The sequence below is a fragment of the Pelophylax lessonae genome, assembly GCF_965119305.1.
Source record: "Pelophylax lessonae genome assembly, chromosome: 3".
NCBI classification, from domain to species: Eukaryota; Metazoa; Chordata; class Amphibia; order Anura; family Ranidae; genus Pelophylax; species Pelophylax lessonae.
The window spans coordinates 544908828-544930696 of NC_138770.1; the positions used below are offsets into that span (position 1 = coordinate 544908828).

The following is a 21869-nucleotide window of genomic DNA, read 5'->3' on the forward strand; positions in this document are numbered from 1 at the left end:
CCTCAAAAGTTAAAAAATGGAGGGGAAGGGTGCTGTGCTCTCTGCTTCCCCATACAGTGCAGTACCCGGTTGAATGGGAAAGGTACTGTGCTGGAATGTTTTCAAGAGCTTTATAAAATGTGTTTCTGTGTGTATACATGTGTCTGTATATGTGCGTGTATGTATGTGTGTACATGAGTATGTATGGGTGTGTGTACATGTGTATGTGTGTATATATGTGTGTACATGTGTCTGTAGGCGTTTCTTTATGTGTGCATATATCCATGTGTCTGTGTGTGTGTGTGTGTGTGTGTGTATATATATATATATATATATATATATATATATATATATATATATATATGTTACTTGTAATCCTGACCCCCCTTTTCCTGTAGGGCTTGTTTGTGATGGCAGAAAGGACTGCTGCTCCTTTGAAAAGCAATTCATGCTTAGATAGCTTTTCAGAGGCATTTAACAGGTGGTAAAGAGGCAACATGTTTCCTCCTCACCACCTGTTTTAAGCCCGTAAATGAAGCATCACTACACTGCAACTGTATAATGCAGTGCAGCCCCATTCATGCTGGGTATACCTCCAGCTGCAGCCACAGCATGTGTACACCTCCAGCTGCTGCCTCTGCAGCTAATGGGGGAGAAGTTGGTGGTGGTTAAAAAAGCTTGACCATGTGGTTTTACCGCCCCTCCAACCTGACATGTGAACAAGCCCTTTGGTTCACATCTGTGTGGCTGCATGCTTCGTGTAGGACATCCCATTCATTTCAATGGGCTTCCCTACCCGCAAAAATGCAGGGAAAGAAGTCCCTGACCCTTTTTTTAAAATTGCGCCGCACCAAAAGCACCCTATGTTTACCAATATGTTGGATACCATTAAGAATTAATGGCACCCCTAAATAGCAGAGCATTTCTGTATGTCAGGAATGAGCCTGATTTTGCGAATGTTCCGCGACAGGCAGTAACGTGAACCAAGACTTCAATAGGGGTGCCTCAAGAATGAAAATACTTTTCAAGGGTGCCCGACTGAAAAAAGGTTAACAAACACTGGATTCGATTACCATGTTTACCTTAAAAGGTGACACTAAACTCTGATTTTATTTATACACTATGTATTCTTATTTCAAAAAAGGCATCTTCTATTGCTCTCAGCCACCTCCAAATCCCCTTTTTTTTTTTTTGTTGCTGTGAGCTGACTTCTTGTTAGAGGGTGGCTACATTCTTTCTCTATGGTCCGGCTGTATGTAGGAATGTAGCCACCCTCTCTTGCTTGCTCCTGAGATGGATTGTAGGATTTGTAATATGCATAGAGCGGTTCAAATGACCACAACTAACGTTCACTGTTTATTCCAAACAAAAGTAAGTGAAAGGGAATAGAAGAGGCTCAGGAGCTCACGGAGGAGCTTACAAAGAGGCAGAAAAGCACAATAATGATCCTGCAATCTATTTTCCATTCAATTGTTTCTTAAGTAGTGGATGCGTATGGATTATTCTTTGAAAATAAGGATATCATTTAGTGTCTTTTTAATAGGTGTGTGGCGAAGGAGCTTACAGCAACTGACTATTTCGATCTATGGCACCCCAACAAGCAAGTTTTTTGCTTCAGGATTGCTTCATCACTTGAATACACTGCAGAAACTGACAATTGTGTGAGGGAACCTTGACTAGTGTCTGTACATAAGTTACAGGTCTACATAATGGCCATAGCAAAATGGGGAAGGTTATGGGAACTGACAAACTTCATGGTTGGAACCATAGGCGTGAGCACAAGGTGTGCAGGATGTGCCTGGGCACACCCTAATCACCCCGTACGGCACAGATTTCCCCTGCTACTGACACCATCTGCTGCTCTATTGACACCAACCTCTGCCCTATCGACACGTCCACTGCTCAACTGACTGACACTATCTAATGCCACTGTCCATGTTTTAATACATTTTAAAAAGTTTGTTTACATTTATTGGTGTGTGTGTATATATATATATATATATATATATATATATATATATATATATATATATATATATTGTGACAGGAAGTCAGGCAAATCTGTGGATGTAGTCACAGACAGGAGATACATTTCCACCTGGTTTAAAAAATTGCATGAATAAACCAAACTGTTGTTTGCAACCAATTCTCGGCTATCTCCCTGTGTAACTAACCCCTCCAAGGGGTCATCCACACCCGCCACCGAGCTAGATCCCCCACATATGGTGGAGGTATGCAGTGGGCAGAAGCAGAGATCCCTGCAAAGAAGTGCATCTGTTCTATGAACTTTGTATGGTGCATGAGATTGCACAATCTGTGTGTGCAGGAGAGAGGATCCTGAAAGAGAGGAAAAACTACTTGTTTTAGAGAGACAGTGGTCTCAAAATTTTTGATGGACTTTGTTGTGTCTGGTGCATGAGACTACACAAACTGTGTGTGCAGGAAAGGAGATCCTGCAAGAGAGAGAAAAGCTACTGGCTTTAAAGAGACAGTGGTCTCAAAAGTTTTTGCTGGACTGTGAAAATTTTTTTGTGGAGTAATTGAAGATGGGGCGATCAAAACGCCTGAAAGATGCAAAGATAGCTGAAATGAGAGACCGGATTCTATGGATGGAGGGGATGTTACCGCCTGAACGAGCCCCATCCATGCCTGAACAGAATCTGCTAAAGAGAAAGGTTGTTGTCCCTAGCAACACTGAGGCAAATGCAGCTCAACAGCAGGCAAATGCGGATTTTCAGCGGAGCTTTGCAGCTCAACAACAGGCTCACCAAGAGAGCATGGCAGGCTGGAAACAGAGACGCCAGCAGCAATGGAGGCCATCGGTTTGGAGGAAACCAAGTATGTGTGCAGGGCTGAGCGGGATGCCTTGCAACGGAAAATGGAAGAAAGGGAACACGCCCTAGAGTTGCTTAGGATGGAGCATAGAAACTTGCAGGCTCAGGTGTTACAGTGGGAAGAATCCACTGCTCTTCTTTTTTCTGAGTTACAAAAACATAGAGAGACTACAATGGAGAAAGATACCATCCTCATGGAAAAGGAAATTGAAATTCAGACTTTGCAGAAGCAAAGTATGTGTGATATGTTGGAGTTGCGCAATCAGCTGGAAAAAAGTCTTCAGTCTTTGGAAGCTACAAAAATAGACCTGCAAGATGCGCAGGAACAGAATGTCGCTCTGAAAACGACATTGTCTCTCAGCTACAAGGAGAAAAATGAGAGAGAGGCTAAATTACTGAGTACTGTGTATGAGCTCACCACTTTGAGCAATGTGGTAGATGAATTACATACGGACTGTGAAAGTTGGAAAGATGAAGCCCAACGTGTCCAGCAGCAGTTAAAGGAGAAAGAAGCCTGTGTGGCAGAATTACAGTCTCATTCCCAGAAACTAGCCAATGAGGTGAAGGCTCTTATGCAGGGAAAAGGAGATTCTGAACACAAGAGAAAAAAAGTAGAGGCACAGCTGCATGAATCGCAAGTCAAGGTGTCAGAAGGTGACCGATTGTGTGCTAAGCTGTCAGAGAAGGCAAACCGACTGCAGGTTGAGTTGGACAATGTTACAAATCAGCTTTCTCAAGCAGACAGCAAATCTAGAGAAATTGCCTAGGATTTCTCTATCTTGGAATCGCAGCTGCAAGACACGCAGGAACTCTTACAGGAAGAGAGGTGTCAAAGGCTGAGTTTTAGCACAAAGCTCAAACAAATGGAAGATGAGAAAAATGGCTTCCTGGAACAATTAAAAGAGGAGGAGGAAGCAAAGAAAAACCTATCAGAGCAAGTCGCAACATTGCAAGCTCAGATAGCGGATATGAAAAAACGCATGGAAGAAAGCGTTGGTTCATTAGAGAATGTGGAAGATGTGAAAAAGAAGTTTGATCAGATGCTCGGTGAGGAGAAGACTGTGTCTGCAAAATATGCAGAAGAACGCGACCGTGCAGAAACAGAGGCGCGTGATAAAGAGAGCAAAGCCCTGTTCTTGGCTCGCTCCTTGGAGGAAGCTCTAGAGTGTAAGGTTGAACTAAAAAGAGTTAACCAACAGCTACCTACAGAGATGGAAGATTTAGTCAGCTCCAGGGATGATGCTGTGAAAAGCGTTCAGGAGCTAGAAAAGTCTAAGTGAGCCTTCAGAACAGCAAGTAGAAGAGATGAGGATTCAGTTGGAAGAACTTGAAGAGGAATTACAGGCAACAGAGGATCTGTCCCAAAGAGGGGATAGTGTGCCTGATGCAGTTTATAAAAGGATCAGTGTTTTGGGGTCTGTCCTGAGTGAGCATCAGAAATGTGATGACATGTTGCTTGAATCACCCCTTTGGAATAAACAGTTCCTTCAAAAACTTCAAGCATTGGAAAATGTATCATTAGAGCTTCAGCAAACAAAGGAGCTGTGTAAGAAATGTGATGATTTCTCAGTTCAGGCTGAAAACCTAGTGGAGAAAACTAAAGCAAGTGATATAAAACTTGGAGAAAAAAGCAAACACCACTTAGTGGAGAAAACTAAGGCTGTTGGTGAAAACGTGAAGCAAATGAATAAGTGCCTTTCAGGGAATATTTCCAAAATGGAACTGGTGAAAGACAGGTGGCAGAAGTTTGATCGTGATCTTGAGATACATTCCATATGGAGTTCAGATAAAGAAAAGGAACTAGGTGACCTTGAGCGGTCAAATAGTTCAGCAGATATGCAATTCAACCAAATCAAGGAAATACTAAAGGAGCTACAAGGAAAAAGTAGTGCAATAGCAGAAAGTGCATTGAAGGAACCTGTAATAGACTGTGTTACTGCCTTTGACCCATATGATGGTGGAAGGAAAGTTGATAAAGTACAGATATTTCTTGGAACAAAGCCAAGTGAAGCAGAGGTTCTCAAAGTTTTGTGGAAATCATTTATTGATTGCAGAGAGTGGCGGCTCAAGAATGTTGAAGACATTAAGACTAGCACAATTGAGTTTCCTATGGATCACGGTCCTCCATGGCAGATAGGACAGACGGTTATGCAGGACAAACTTGAGAAGGAGCGAAATGGCAAAAATGCAGTGGAAGAAGATGTATATGAGATAAGAGACAAACTGTGTGGCATTTATGAGAAATCTGTCAATGAAGATGACAGAAACAGTTTCATCCTGAAGATACTAAGAGGCTTATCAGTGAGAGTCAAGAGCAGTGCCTGACACATGCGTGCCTGGAAAACTGTGTCCCAACCCTAGGGTTGAAACAAGAGGGGGGGGGGGTATGTGACAGGAAGTCAGGTAAATCTGTGGATGTAGTCACAGACAGGAGATACATTTCCACCTGGTTTAGAAAATTCACCAATTACTATAGGGTGTCGGCTGCAGAGGTAGCCAGGACGGCTTAAGGAAGTTGAAAGGCCTTCAGCTGTTCGGAATGAGGAAGTTAAGGCCTCTATAATTTGTCCAAAGGAAGTCTAAGGATTGCTGCCTCCTGACGCTGTGTGAGCTGGGGAGAGGAGGACAGTCAGATGTGATGCCCCCTGAAGCTGTGTGAGCATGGGGAAGACCTCCTGAAGCGATGTGCGCTGAGGAGGGTAACAAGTGTGAAGACTACTCAAGGTGAGGTCTTGGATCGTTTCTATGTGAAAAGAAACCAATGGACATTTCCTGTGTGAAGGGGAAATTAATTAAGACTGAAGACTACTCAAGGTGGTCTTGAACTATTTCTATGTGGAAAGAAATAAATGCACTGTTTGCTATGTGAAGAGACAAGCAAAGGAATGGTTGCTATGTGAAGAGACAAACAAAGGAATGTGTTCTATGTGAAGAGAAAAATCACGGACTATTGAGTGTCTGCTGTAGGATCAGCAAAGTTTGCCCAACAGTAGGTTGGAGACAGACTCCGTAGGTAGGTTCCTGTATGGGAGAAGGTAGCCGCCCTCAGTGGCAAGGATTTATTTTGTGTTTTATATTATTTTGGATGTTTTTGACGCTTGCAGTCTGGTGAAGAAAATTGCATGAATAAACCAAACTGTCGTTTGCAACCAATTCTCGGCTATCTCCCTGTGTAACTAACCCCTCCAAGGGGTCATCCACACCCGCCACCGAGCTAGTCCCCTCACAATATATATATATATATATATATATACATACACACACACACACACACATGCATCTGTGTTTGAGCTTTGGGGTGCATTCCCTAATGCAATAGACTGTACACACCTAAGCTTGGAACACAGCAGGTATGCAAGCAGATATTCCTACCTAGTAGTGAATTATCAATGGTAGGGGCTCACTTTTCCTTTAGTGCCAAATTGCATGGGTCAAAGACAAAAAGGCATTCTGCTACTCTGCAGAAAAAGCTTCCCCTTGAGGACAGCGAGACAGACAGGAACTAAGAAAACGGCTGAGCAATGGGCCTTCCCAAAGAAGCACTTTATAAAAAGAGTCTCTGCAGCAGCAGTGAGGAAAGCTATACATCAGAGAGACCTTGTAGAACTAATAAGAGGGAATGTGTGCTGCACAGCTCTGCCAGATTAATAGCTCTCTTGATACTCCCAGTAAAGCAGGTTATTATGATGCTAATGCAGCACACCCACACTAGGGTCTTTATTTCAAAGAAAATTCTCTCTGACTCAATAGCCTTGGTACACTCTATGAAATTTCATAGACTGTACAACAGCAGCTGATGCGAACAGCCCAGACACAGAGCTTCAAATCTCCACTAACAAAAGGATAAATATTCTCAATGGTTTGGGAGACGCATAGCTGGAATCTGGAAAAGCACAGTACTATATAGTTCCAATCAAACAATACATCCAGAAACTTGAACATGCTAAACAGGCATACACATGAAGGGAGATGTAAATGTAAAGTAAACAATACAGTATTCCGGTAACAGAGTGCAATATTGATTAAGTGCTCCTCACTTGAAATAAGATGAAGGAATGAGGCAATCCTACACAGCTCATCACTTCAGACCTTGCAAGGGAGCACTAAAGCACTTTGTTGGCTCCAGTGAAAAAACACAGTTCCCTTATCCTACACCACTGTCAGTAAAAATTATCTAATGCTGGGAACAAATGAGTGTGATGATGCGGCATGGTAGAAAGGTAGGGTGCAGAGGAAGATGCTGCAGCTAGAACATAATAAAACTGTGAGGCAAAAGTAGAAGCAGACATTTAGCAGATCGCACACTGCCAGTTGAATGGGGCATAAACAATTTTCCTACATAAGGCCCTACAAAATTCTGTAGTCACTGGCATCTCTTACTATATCCCATCAACAAGACTACTCTATAATAAATAAAGGAAGAGCATAGTGTAATTTCAGTGAGTGCAAGCATGGTTTTAAACCCTCTCATACAGTGCCTTGAAAAAGTATTCATACGCCTTGAATTTTTCCACATTTGTCATGTTACAACCAAAAATATAAATGTATTTTAGTCCCGGTTCACACTTGTGCGATGCGGGAAGGCTGCGAATTCGCAGCCTGTTCCCGCATCGCAAACGCACCCCTGGCAGTTCACAATGCCATATGCGATACGCAGGGGGTGTCAATTAAATGTTAACGACACCCCCAGTTTGATCGCATATCGCAGTGCGATCTGACAGTTTGCACAGGATCGGATCACACAAGTGTGAACCACTGTGCAATTGGATCCTGATGCGGCTGGAAAAAATTGTCCTGTGCGTCTTTTGTGCGGGTGCAGTGCGAATTTCAGCCATACAAAGTGTATGCCTGAATTTGCATCCGCACATCCGATAGCATGTAATGAAGGAGCAGTGCGCTCCGAATTACATGCGATCGCCGCACTCGCAAGAGTGTGAACCGGCCCTTATTGGGATTTTATATGATAGACCAACACAAAGTGACACATAACTGTGAAGTGGAAGGAAAATGAACGGTTTTCAAAATTGTTTACAAATAAATATCTGAAAAGTGTGGCGTGCATTTGAATTGTGTCAATACTTTGTAGAACCACCTTTCGTTGCAATTACAGCTGTAAGTCTTTTTTGGGGATGTCTCTACCAGCTTTGCACATCTAGAGAGTGTGACATTTTTGCCCATTTTTCTTTTCAAAACAGCTCAAGTGCTGTCAGGTTACATATAGAGCATCTGTGAACAGCAATTTTCAAGTCTTGCCCCTTATTCTCAATTGGATTTAGGTCTGGACTTTGACTGGGCCATTCTAACACATGAATATGCTTTGATCTAAACCATTTCATTGTAGCTCTGGCAGTATGTTTAGGGTCGTTGTCCTGCTGTAAGGTGAACCTCCACCCCAGTCTCAAGTCTTTTACAGACTCTAACAGGTTTTCTTCTAAGATAGCCCTGTATTTGGCTCCATCCATCTTCCCATTAATTATAAACAGCTTCTCTGTCCCTGCTGAAAAAAATAGTGCGTTTTGGGTGATATGCAGTATTAGTTTTCTACCACACATAGCGCTTTGCTTTTAGGCCAAAAAGTTCAATTTTGGTCACATCTGAGCAGAGCAATGCCTTCTCGCAAACTGCAAACATGACTTCTTATGGCTTTCCTTCAACAATGGCTTTCTTCTTGCCACTCTTTCATAAAGGCCAGATTTGTGGAGTGCACAACTAATAGTTGTCCTGTGGACAGATTCTCCCACCTGAGCTGTGGATCTCTGCAGCTCCTCCAGAGTTACCATGGGCCTCTTGGCTGCTTCTCTGATTAATGCTCCCCTTGCCCAGCCTGTCAGTTTAGGTGGATGGTCATGTTTTGGTAGGTTTGCAATTGTGCCATTCTCTTTCCATTTTCGGATGATGGGTTGAACAGTGCTCTGTGAGATGTTCAAAGCTTGGGATATTTTTTTATAACCTAACCCTGCTTTAAACTTCTTCACAACTTTATCCCTGACCTGTCTGGTGTGTTCCTTGGCCTTCATGATGCTGTTTGTTCACCAAGGTTCTCTAACAAACTTTTTGGGGCTTCACAGAACAGCTGTATTTATACAGGGATTACATTATACACAGGTGGACTCTAATTTACTAATTAGGTGGCTTCTGAAGGCAATTGGTTCTACTAGATTTTTAGTTAGGGGTATCAGAGTAAATGGGGCTGAATACAAATGCACAGCACCCTTTTCAGATATTTATTTGCAAAAAAGTTTTAAAAAAACATTTATCCTTTTTCCTCCATTTCACAATTATGTGCCACTTTAGGTTGGTCTATTACGTAAAATCCCAATAAAATACATTTAAGTTTTTGGTTGTAACATGATAAAATGTGGAAGATTTCAAGGGTTTTGAATACTTTTTCAAGGCACTGTATACCCAGTGAAGTGACTGGCCTCAGGTGATACACAGAGATGAAACAAATCCTCCTACATAAGTTGTACCTGTTTATCTGCAGACTTCTCTTCCCTACAGCCGATTAAAGTCCAGAATTTATAAAGCTTATCTGAGCTGTCATAAAACGGGTGCAGAGAGCTGAAATTGCACCCTGCAGAGCTCAGTAAGCAGAGTTCTGAGGGCTGATTGGAGGGAAGAGACACAATTCCCTCAACAAAGCTCAACAGAACAGAGCTGAGGCTGTCAATCACAGGCTGTGAGCTGGGAGCTCTGTCCCTTGTCACCTTTTTTCTCTTGGTGTCAGGAGAACTTGTCAGAAGTGACTCATGCAGATAGCAGAAGGCAGCAAACAGAAATTACACTTAGTGCTCCTAATTGAGACAAGTAAAAACTTTAAATATAAACAAAACATATCCCTTTAATGTCTGAAGTTTACAACCACTTTAAGGTAGTTTGCAGTATTTACCTTTAATACTGCACTAGTAATAGTGCTACTGTAATAATAAATTTTGATGTGTCTTTTACATTCTTGTTCTTATATATTTTTGTTATTGTTTTAAAGAGGTTTGTAGATCAGCAACAACTGCAGGGCAGTTTAATCACTGTGCTCTCCTTAACTGTAGATATTTGTTTTTTTACACATATCTCTTAAACTGTAGTGATAAGATATCCGCTGCATAGGGAGTGCACATTTTTTTAACCATTCAACTCATAGACTTGCCAACACCTTGTGCATGCATGGAAGCAACACAATGTTAAAAACCCTACACCACCCCTAGGATGGACCCAGCATTTAGTGACAGTGATCAGCAGCTCTGTCACTAAATGCTAACTAAATCCACTTGCACTTACCTTATAATGCTTTTCCACTGCATGGTACGGCTTGGTATGGCTCACTTTGGCGCTTTTCCACTGCATGGTACCGCATGGTACGTGTTTGAACGGTTCGGTACGGTTTGGTACAGCGGCGCTTTTCCACTACATGGTAAGGCTCGGTACGGCTCGCTTAAACAGTACCACCTCGGTTGGGGTTCCAAGCGGGCTGTACCAATACCAGATCCCACAATCCTTCGCATGCAGCCTTGATTGTTTGTCACTACTAGCCACTGATTGGTCAGAGAATCGTTGTAATCCCCCCCACTTACTACTTTAGTGGAAAAGAAAACCGAGCCGAGAATAGCCTATACAGTGCTGAAACGTGCCGACTCGTACCACGCAGTGGAAAAGCAAACACAGCCGAGCTGGGCCAAGCAGTGCCGAGTGGAGCCGAGCCAGTACTCACAGTGGAAAGCGCCATTAGATAAGCAGGCGATGCAGTCCAGGAGCTTGCACCATGTCAGGTGCAGGGAGCGCAGTTGGAAAAGCCTCCCTGTTGATAGCTTTTGTATTTAGGCCAATGAATAACCCGGCACTCTGCATCCTGACACTGCACAATGCTGTTACCCAGCACCCCCCACACCCATAACTTTGAACCCCCTTGCCTCCCAGCATGAATGATACTACACCTTTCTGCCGCCATCCAGATCTCACCTCCTCCCCAATGCAATCTGTAGCTGCAGATCATCTCTCAGAAAGTACAAAGATTTGCTTTAACTGCTGGGCAACCTGGGAGAAGATCCACAAAACTAGGTTTCTCGCACATTTTCTGGGTAAAATGACAGCTATGCACTTGGCAGTTATGCTTTATGGCAGCCTTTCCAAACCAGGGTACTGCAGCAAAATGTTAAAACTGTACGAAGGCAGGTGGCAAGTAGCTTGATCCAAGCCTGCCTTGATCTAAGTAAGCCTTAATACAAGCCTTGTCCCTGTGGATGTATGCCCACCCACATCCTACCAACCATGATGTCATCAATTGCTAAGGAACATGGCCGGAATCTGTGCAGTGTCCTAACTTCCCCCCATCTGCCTCCACAGCTGCTGATGGCTGTGTTGGCTTTCTCCCTATAGTTAAGGAGACTTGATTTCTCCTCCCTTGTGCCCCTGAGGTGAACAGGGACTAATGCTGGCTATACACTAGCTGAAAAATCATTCGGAAATCTGTCATTTGGTCCATTCGTTCGTTTTTCGTCCAGTTAATGGGCACAAATTTGGTTTTAACTTTCCAGAGCCGAAAAATCAAACTAACAGTTTGGAAAATTCTGCCGAACGAACAATAAATTGAAAGGGTAATGTGTTTCTCGCCCAAACTGTTTGCACTAGGCATATGTGACAAAATAAACAAAAAAACTGACTAATTTATGTCCATTGAACGATTTATCGTTTAAAATTCGGTCATTACATAATGGTACGATCGTCTGCTCTCACGGCCGAGTGTTCGTTTATGGAAAATGGGTTCAAACAATTTTTCATATAGTGTATGGCCAGCTTTAGACTGGTGTCCCCAGAGGTTGTGCATAACATTAAAGGGTGCCCTGTCTGAAAAAAGATGAGATGATTAGGCAGTCAGTCCTGTGGCCTCTAAAGAGGAAAGAAGAGGAGAGGAGGTGCACACTTCTGAGCAGAGAGGAAGAGAAAGACAAAACACCAAGATGTTGTTTTAAACCCTACTACCATTACTACAGAACCCTTCCAATGCAGCATCATCATGTAGAGGTCCAAATCCAAATGTTTTCCTTATTTCATTTCCAAAGGAAGCAATTTGTTTGAAAAATAGCACCATTATTTACCACTCCTCCCTCCTAGTTATTTAACTTTTTAAAATAATACTTTGAACAAACAAATATATATATGCATCTATATTGGGCAGAAACTAAAAGGGAAAACTAAAACTCAATTTTTATTCCCATATTCTTGTTTTACAAGATGTGTAGGCAGATATAGGATTTAAAAATGATATACAATTCTATACGTTCTTTTTAAACCTATTCAGTGAACACAAAGTAAAAGCAAATGTAATGCACTGTGCAGATACAGCAGCCCAAAGTTATTTTTAGAATGGCGTGTTCTATTGTTATTTTACTAGAATTTCTACTCTAGCATTTCTATAAGAGGTGTGTCTTAACAGTCCTATGGTTAGATGTCAAAAAGGGGCTATTATTTGTACCCAGTTTGTTTTCATTCCTTCTGTAGTTGCTGGGTTCACATTTTCTATTGAGAATTATTTCTTACTACATCAGCACTGCAGTCAATGTAATGGGCAACTTTACAGAAAGCTCAGCAATGACAACACAGAGATGTGTAATCAAATGATAAAGCTAGTGATTATAAACTTTACAGCCTCCAGTCATAAGTCATCACTCAATCACCAGCATTACCATCCTTTTAGGATGTAAAGTAATTGTTTATGTTCTAAACCCTAATATGCCCATGTACATCAAAACCTTAGGACAATACATTTGTCTTTTCAGGGAAGATTTGTTTCAAAAGTGTAGCTAGACTATTTCCAAGGATTTTACACTTTTCTAAACCTTTTCTCAAGGACCAAAAATATACAGAATATGAGAATAAATGATAGTATTGTTAGTTGCATTGTATTTTAGCAACACTTTATAATAAACTATTTTGTGAAGAGGCTACATAGAGAATGGCAGTTGATGTAGCCAAATGATCATGGCGTGTTCCTGAAAAAGTTTCATATGTAAAACACCAACATTTCTTTAATAACAAAAGAGAAATTCCAGAATAAATACCAGTATAGCTTTAAATATAACTAAAGGCAAAACCTTTTTTTTTTTTAGTTTGAATAGAGTGGAGAGGGATTAGACCCCCATCAGTGTTTATTGCTGTCTGTGTCCCCCATTAAGGAGATTTACCCTCTCTATTTGTCCTATTTACCATTATCATTGAAAATAAAAGTAAAAGAAGATCCCACAATTTGGGTTGCCCCCAGAAAAGCAATATAGGGGAAATCCTACATTGGGGACACTAGTTTTAGTGACCTGGGGGCCCCAAAGTATTTCCGTAATTTGCAGGGATTTCCTCTTACTTTCGACAGGAAGTGAAGGAAAATCTCTGCAATGGGACACAGATGCGAAAAAAAAATCTGAGAGGGGTTATAAACTTAACTTGCTCAATCCAAAATGGAAAAAAAAAAGTTCTGCTGATAGTTCTAATTTAGGCCCCCGTCACACAGACATTGAAATTTGCTACTTCACTTGAGAAAGTAGCAAAGTAGTGCTACTTCAGGTGCTACTTGGAAGACATCTGTGACTTCAATCACACCTGAACCTGAAGCAAAAAGTAGTGAAGGAACTACTTTCTAATTCCATCAGAGACTCACCGATTTGACATCTTCGAATGTTGGCAATAGGGTACGACTTATATGATTTGAAATTGTCAAATCGCATGACAATTCGCACCAGTGTGACCAAATGTGCAAAGTCTAAAAAGTGGTCATAGAGGGCAGTCAGATATGTGGGGATCACCTGAGCATGTATTTGTGATTTCCTAATTCTCCCGCACAGCACTCTGAAAGTTGTGGGCATGTCTGTCCCAAATTTCTCCTTACATATGCAACAGTTATACCTGCAAAATCTGCTTAGCAGCTTTTTTTTTTTGGTCCAATGTTGCTTATGACAAATAGAAGGGGTCATCACAATCTCACTGAAAATATATTTCAACTTAACCTCCTGCCCCTCTTGTGGTCCCTTCACTGTGTTTCTAACTGCTGAACACGTTTGTTACAGTTATCTCCAGACTACAAGGCACTCAACCGAATCACACTTTGGAAATACAACTTAGCACATCCTTTTATTAATAAAATGTCAAAAAACAACATTAACAAAGAACAACAAATCAGTGCAGAAAACAAGGAAGCAGAACTCAAGCACAAACTATAAATAGCACTTAGATGCTAGAATATAGAAGCTGTTGCTAGCTGTAGACAGTTTCCAATTGCCTGTTTAACTCTACTTGAGTCCCAGAGCCTTTTCCTTTCTATTTTCCTTTCTATTTTTTTTTCTACACGATTTTTTTTAACCTTTGTTATTATATTTTATTTATTTTTTCTTAATGGGAGGTCTGTATATCAATAGTTGAGGTCTGATCTAGACTCCCCAATACAGCTCTGCAGCAATGTATAACTTCTAGTAGTGATCTACTGCTGCAGGTAGATGCTAGATAGAGCTGCAAAAGTTCTACTCAAGCCCTACTAGGACGGAGCCCTAGTAGGGCTTGTCACTTGTGACGTTACATCACTTCCAGTGTAAACACAATGTGGAAGCACTGGGGGAGGTTTATCAAGCCAATAGCAACATAATTAGTCCCAAATCAAGCTGTGCCTACTTCAGCATAGTCACTGTGATAGGTTTACAGACCCTTACGTCTGTATTGCTTGGCAGCCAAGTGCGACAGTTTGCAAAGATCAAATAAAGATTTATTCCAGAAGGTGAGGCAGATTTCAAATCTAAACAGATGCATAACTAAGAAATGGTCAGAGTCAGGTTTCATTCAGTCACAAGGGAGACTTTAGAGCAGCCAAATGAGGAATTTATGCATCAGACTGTAACCTTGTAATACATTTCTTACTGCTCAGTGCTGCTTTTCCTTGCGACAGGATTGATAAATGTCTCCATTGAGTTTACAATAATTTGCTATAAGTGTTCTCATGAAGCGTTGTGTAGCAAGATCAGAAGCCGGCATACTCATGGTTACATCTGGCGGTTCCAGACAGAACCTGTGCCTGCACCCTCCTTAGCTGATTCACGATGCAATAAAAAAAACAGTACCTGGGACTCAAGTGGTAAAAGGGAATTTGTACTGAAAGAGATGTGGAGGCTGCTGCTGCCAACCTCTCTCTCATAATACCTGGCTTTCCCTTTCACGACCTTCTAAGCTACTGACCTGAAACATGCATGCAATCAGTAAAGTTAGAACTAGTGATCTGTATATTTGTCCCATGCCAGCCACTGAGAAAGTACTGAAGACAATAAATTAACATGATGGTCAGGCAACTGGAATTTTCAGAAGGAAGTGCCAGGAGAGGTAGCCTACTGATTTCTTTCAATGTCTTTTTTTTTTTTTTTAAACCAGATTTAAAAGCCAAGGTAAAATGTGCTAATATCTCAGCTGCACTCTAGAAACTGGCGAGACGGTTGTGATCCATTTTGCATAATAAGGGCTTTTTTTTTATAATTTGTTCCATACTCATCAGATTTTGGATCCCTACTGATCGAAAAATATATTGACATTTTCTCTTTAGTTTATCTTTCCCTTTTATTGACAATCAAAAACGATGTTATCTTAATAGTTTTTCTTACCCCCTTCTTATTTCTTATATTTCAGATATAAGAACCCAAGACTGCCTATTCTGTTTTTTTTTTTTTTCCAGCTTTTTTCCTCTTCTATTCCCTCCCCTTTCCTCTTCTCTGCTTTACTTATCCTCCTGCATCCATCATTCGTTATATAAATTACATTAGGTACCCGGTTTTTCTGATCTATTTATGTTATCTGACTTTTCAAAAAAAAAAACCTCAGGTCTAGAGGAAGAATTTCTCACTTTACATTTTCAAGTGTTTTGATTATTTAGGGTAATGGTATTTGAAAATGTACTATTAACGCACACGTGACTTGATTATCGTAGTCTTTTTGGATGGCAACTAAACTGCTAAAATGTATAAATTGAGGCTCTGGGCCCAGCATTCAAATTTACCGGGACATTGTCTACATAGACTCTGTATGTTGGCTTTGTGGGTTTTCTTCACAATTGAAAAACATAATGTCAGGGAAATTTGCTCTACTGTGTGTATGAATGTGGTATAAGGTTGCCATTTTTTGGGGTCTGTCTCCAACAAACATCCCAGGAATGTTCCCAGTAAGTGGCCTCTGGCAAACTTTTCTGGATCGGGAGTAGACAACTCCAGAAGAGAATGAGAAAGTCCGGGCCCACCCACCACATGCTAATCGACATGTACGGTATGATTCTAGGACAATATCCCCCCGGACAACATCCCCCTGGACAACATCACCCCGGACAATATCCCCCTAGACAATATCCCCCCTCTAACCCTAACCCTATGTCCCGGGGGATATTGCCCGGGGGATGTTGTCCCGGGGGGATATTATCCGGGGGGATGTTGTCCCGGGGGGATTATGTCCAGGGGGATGTTTTTTCCGGGGGGATATTGTCCTGATACTGTATGGTACTAGGACACTGCTCCCCTGTGCTGGCTGTAATTGTATTCTGCATCTTGTGCTGTGGATGCTAGGTTACTTAGTCCTGACCCCTGAACTCAGTGTGTTTTATGATCCTGACCCCTGCACCCGGTGCATTCTTTACTCCTGACCCCTGCACTCAGTGCATTCCTTACTCCTGACCCTTGCATTCAGTGGATCCTTACTCCTGACCCCTGCACTGAGTGCATTCCTTACTTCTGCCCTCTCTATGTTACCTACTCCTGATCCCTGTGCTCTGCATTACTTGCTCTTGACCCCTGCACTCTGAGTTATTTACTCCTTACTCCTCTCTGCATTACCTCTCCCTGCATCCTGTGGTATGTACTTTGAATTCAGAGCAGCATAGGTTCAGGTTTTATTTAACCAAACCCATTTAAACTCCTCCCACTCTTAGAGCAATATGGCCACACGAACCGCTCGCTGCGGCATGTTACGCATGATTGCTTTCCTCCGCTCAGAGGAGCTCAGAGGGTGGAGCTCAGAGGAACTGCAGCCCCGAGTGAACACGGCTTTGTGCTGTGTGTGTATGTACTGTATATTTTATTTTATTTATTTATTTCAGGTACTTATATAGCGCTGTCAATTTACGCAGAGCTTTACATATACATTGTACATTCACATCAGTCCCTGCCCTCAAGGAGCTTACGATCTAAGGAGGACCATCCACCCGCTGAGCCGTGCTGGGACCATACCCCCTTGGAGAGAGCTAGCAATGGAAGTGGCACTGTAGAAGGGATATCTGGGTCCGCCAGGAGGGACGTTCCTGTATCTGGAGATTGTCTCCAAAGCAAGGTTGGTCCTAATGCCGTAAGGCATATAGGACCTACGTCTTCTGGTGAGTCTGAATTTCACTTATTCTCCACGGTGAAGGGCGACATTTTATTGGGAAGAAGAAAAAAGGAACACTGGCACTTTATTCATTTATTGATCTAATTGTTTGAAATCTACACTATTCACTGGACTATTTAATATACATTTTTTTGCAAAATTTCTACATATGGACTTGTTTGATATTTATGTGTAGATTTATGTTTTAGCCTACACGTATTATATATATATATTTTTTTACGTCTATTTATCACTATTTAATGCTTTACAGCAAGCGCTATAGGTAATCGATCAATATTGATTACTTTTTTCCACATTTGCACTAGCACTTTCTATAGCAGCTGCTACTTATTTATTCATTCACTTATTTTTATTTATTGAACATCAACTAGGTTGTAACACTTTTACATATTTAAATTTAATGATCTACTGCTCACCATAGAACTAGGCTCCTATATTTATATATTTATTTAGATCCCCCTTTGGCGCAGGCAATATACTTGTATATTCTTGTATATTTATCTCCAGATTTTGTGGGTATGGCTACAAATAGGGGCATGGTTTTGGGAGTGTGATCAAAAAAACGGATGTGGTTAGTAGGGTGTCCCTGCGTTTCATTTTTTAAACCTAGTAGCCTTAAGCCAAGTACACACATATTCTTCCTGATGAACTGGTTGACTTTCAGTCTGTGTACTCCTCTCTGTTCAATAAACGACCGACCGACTGCTGACAAACAGTCGTGCTGGAAAAGCAAAATTTTATCAGCACTTACAGTCAATAGCTGCAGCGCTGATATGTGTATTCTGACGGTGAGGGGTGTTGGGGGCTTCATGCTGCCAGAATACAATAGCGTAGCAGGGGAGATCCCTGCAACTATTAAACATCACTTGTCTGATTGCGGGGATCAGTTTGTATTTGTATAGTCTGCTTTAGCATGGTAGCAATACAAGCTAATATAAATTATTTAATGTACTGTCTCTGAAGCACTGCACAATCTATTGGTACAATATGGGAAATAAATTATCCAGTTTTCTCACAGCTATATTTTTTGCACTGTAAATATCTTGTATTTAAGACTTGAACAAAAGTAATTTACCCAAAAAGCATGACAAGTTTGAAATACAGCCAACTCCAAGCCGCACAGAATACATGATAAGTGAGAGATTGCCACTGACTAATGATATAAACAACTGCACAAAACATGTGCATTGTCAGGGATATAAAAAGAGTTGATAACACAGAATTGGACCGTTACGAATTACTCTAGTAGATTCAGCATCATTATTCTTTTTATCAGTTTCAGGCTGATCAAGGTCAAATAACTACGAAGACTGCCAACGCTGACTACCAGGAACAGGAACCAATACAGAGCAACCCAGAGTGAGTTGCCAGCTGTCCTTTTTTGTACGGATACTTCCATTGATTAAGCTGCTCTGCTATCTTGGAGAGGGTTTCAATGTCACAAATGTCACAGGCACCATAAAGATTGGCCTTAAAAAATGAATTTATTATTGTTACATTTAGATACTGTACTTTTTTTTTTTAGCTATGAGGTTCATTATTAGGTTATTGCAATTATTTATTTATTTCCAGGCACCTACTTCACTAACAATAGTGGCACATGGCCTCAAATAACCGCTTTAAAATGAATGTGGAAACAGGAGAAAGTGTTTTATTGTCTTAATTACTCAGCAAGTGGAAAATAAGCTACTTGACAAATAAGAGGAAACACGTGATTTAAATTCTGCAGTTTCAGATCACAAGACATTGCTATTTTAGATACAACTTTAAATCTCTTGCTCAGCCCCTTGGTGCAGGCACTAGATGGTACTGGCCAGCAGCAATAATGGAAAGTCATCTAGAAAGATACCTCAGAATAGTCACTTACCTCTGTAGTCGAATGAAATGACATGAAAACCCATTGAGCTGAGGACCTAGTAAGAGGACACAAGATTAAATACAATTCCCCAACAAAATAAATACAAATTTTACCTAGATAAATATGTGCAGCAGATAATTTATGTAAGAGGAGATGATGCATGCTGGTGCAGTTTTCATTTTTTCACATAGCTAAACCTCCTGTATTCTACTGTTTCTGCCCTGACAGCTAAACACAGGCTGGCAGTTTGAATTACATATACATACAGAAGCACTGTCTGCTTCAGCAATTTTAAACTCCTTAGCAAAGGATATCAGTGTCAGAATTCTGCCAGAAAACCACCTCTGGAGACTTCTAGGCTGCCCACAGTGCTTCCACCTCCATGTCAGAGGTTTTCTCTGCAAGTACTAATAATCTTCCAAGATGGACACCGAGAGCCCATTCAAAGTAAGCAATGACCGCTGGTTTACTTTGCGGCAGCTTTCAGAGATTTCTGTACGCATTGCAAAACTGCAAAAACACTGTGCTGATATACACTCATCAGTCATAACATTATGACCACCCACCATAATCTGTCGAAGCACTAACTCCGCCAATTCTCTGAAGGTATGCTGTGGTATCTGGCACCAAGATATCAGCAACATACTCTTTACGTAATGTAAGTTGCAAGGTGGGCCCTCCAGGGATTGGACTTGTTTTTTCCAGCACATCCCACAGATGCTTGGTTGGATTGAGAGCTGAAGAATTTAGAGGCCAGGCCAACACCTTCAACTTGTTGTGTTCCTAAAACCATTCTTGAATCATCAGACCAGGCCACATTCTTCAAATGCTCCTGTGGTCCAGTTCTGATACTCATGACCCATTGTAGGTACTTTTGGCTGGGGACAGTAGTCAGCCCTGTCCCCAGCCAAAAGCACCCTGATTGGTCTACGATGCACTGAGTGTTTTAAAATAGCATTACCTTTTTCAGCATTCTGAGCTATAGTAGCTCTTCTATTGTATCAGACTAGGTGGGCCTGCCTTTGATCACCATGTGCATCAGTGGACCTTGGCTGCCCATGACCCCGTTGCCAATTCACTGGTTTTCCTTCTTTGGACCACTCTAGGTAGATACTGACCACTGCAGATCAGGAACATTCCACAAGAGCTGCAGTTTTGGTGATGCTGTGACCCAGTCGTCTAGCCATTACAATTTGGCCCCTGTCAAAGTTGCTCAAATCCCTATGCTTGCCCATTTTTTCTGCTTTCAACACATCTTCAGGACAACATGTTCACTTGCTGCCTATTATATCCCACCCACTTTCAGTTGCCCTTGTAATGCGATAATTAATGGTATTCACTTTTCTCTTCAGTGATCATAATTTGACACTGTTACTTTTCCGGCAGAATTGCAACTCTGATGCCTGAGCTTAATGCTCTCAAACTGCTGCAACAGACAGAACCTCTGCAACTTTACATAATACAGATTACCTGCTTGTGTGGGTTGCCTGGTTGCTGTGGGTTACTGCCATTTGCCAGTTAGCATAAAAAAAACTCTCAATATTCTTACTAAATGGTATCTTACATTACACAGATGAAAATAGGGTTAGATGGCTCATAGCACACATTAGTAATTTTTATCCCACCCACTTTCAGTTGCCCTTGTAATGCGATAATTAATTGTATTCACTTTTCTCTTCAGTGATCATAATTTGACACTGTTACTTTTCCGGCAGAATTGCAACTCTGATGCCTGAGCTTAATGCTCTCAAACTGCTGCAACAGACAGAACCTCTGCAACTTTACATAATACAGATTACCTGCTTGTGTGGTTTGCCTGGTTGCTGTGGGTTACTGCCATTTGCCAGTTAGCATAAAAAACTCTCAATATTCTTACTAAATGGTATCTTACATTACACAGATGAAAATAGGGTTAGATGGCTCATAGCACACATTGGTAATTTTTGTTAAGATATAATGTAGATTTTCTTTCACTTGCTCTTTCCAGCTTACATATACAATTGTATTTATACCTTCAATTACAGAGACTGGCTTCTGCTTTAGGGCAGTGAATTAATCTCACATTCATGTATGTATACAGAATGTTACCGCAAATGTTTTATCATGTATGTCTAAGCCTTTCCTAACAGCCCATTCACACTTTGTCCTTTTTCCTTCAGTAAAATGTATGCATTTACAGCACAAAATTAATATCAAGTAGAAAATCCAAAGATTTATTTATGGCTAGTGTCTTGAAAAAGTTTTAGGGTCCAATTAAATCCAATTACAAATTTGTGGCAAGACTTGAAAATTGCGGTTCACAGACGCTCTCCATCCAATCTGACAAAGCTAGAGCTATTTTGCAAGAAAGATGGCCAAAAAATGTCACTTTGTAGATGTACAAAGCTGGTAGAGACATACCAAAAAAGACTTGCAGCTGTAATTACTGCAAAATGTGGTTCTACAAAGTATTGACTCAGGGGGGCTGAACACAAATGCACGCCACACTTTTTAAAAATGTATTTTTAAAAACCTTTTAAAAACCATTTATCATTTTCTTTGCACTTCACAGTTATGTGCCACTTTTGTTGGACTAACATAAAATCCCAATAAAATACATTTACGTTTTTTGGTTGTAACATGACAAAATTTGGAAAATTTATTGTTCAAACATTTTATTGGAGAACAAAATAAACAGGTAACAACAATTGGTAAAAAGAGTCACAAGAGAAGTACAATCCATATGTGCTAATAGAATAACGGCTATAATAACCATGGGTCGAAGTTAGGAGTAGGTGGATAAGAGGCAACAAGGAGGGTTGTGGCTAGAGTTC

General features: G+C 41.1%; 1 protein-coding gene across 3 annotated transcripts in view; it reads right to left on the bottom strand.

Moving 5' to 3' along the window:
• ABHD12 (abhydrolase domain containing 12, lysophospholipase) overlaps positions 1–21869 on the bottom strand; it is a gene marked incomplete at its 3' end in the record, with an annotated part of 217729 nt that overhangs the window by 48130 nt on the left and 147730 nt on the right. For all 3 annotated transcript variants that reach the window (XM_082252068.1, XM_082252069.1, XM_082252070.1), the window contains exon 6: positions 19066–19111. In XM_082252068.1, coding sequence (XP_082108194.1) covers positions 19066–19111 — 46 coding nt within the window. The remainder of the gene's footprint in view (positions 1–19065; positions 19112–21869) is intronic.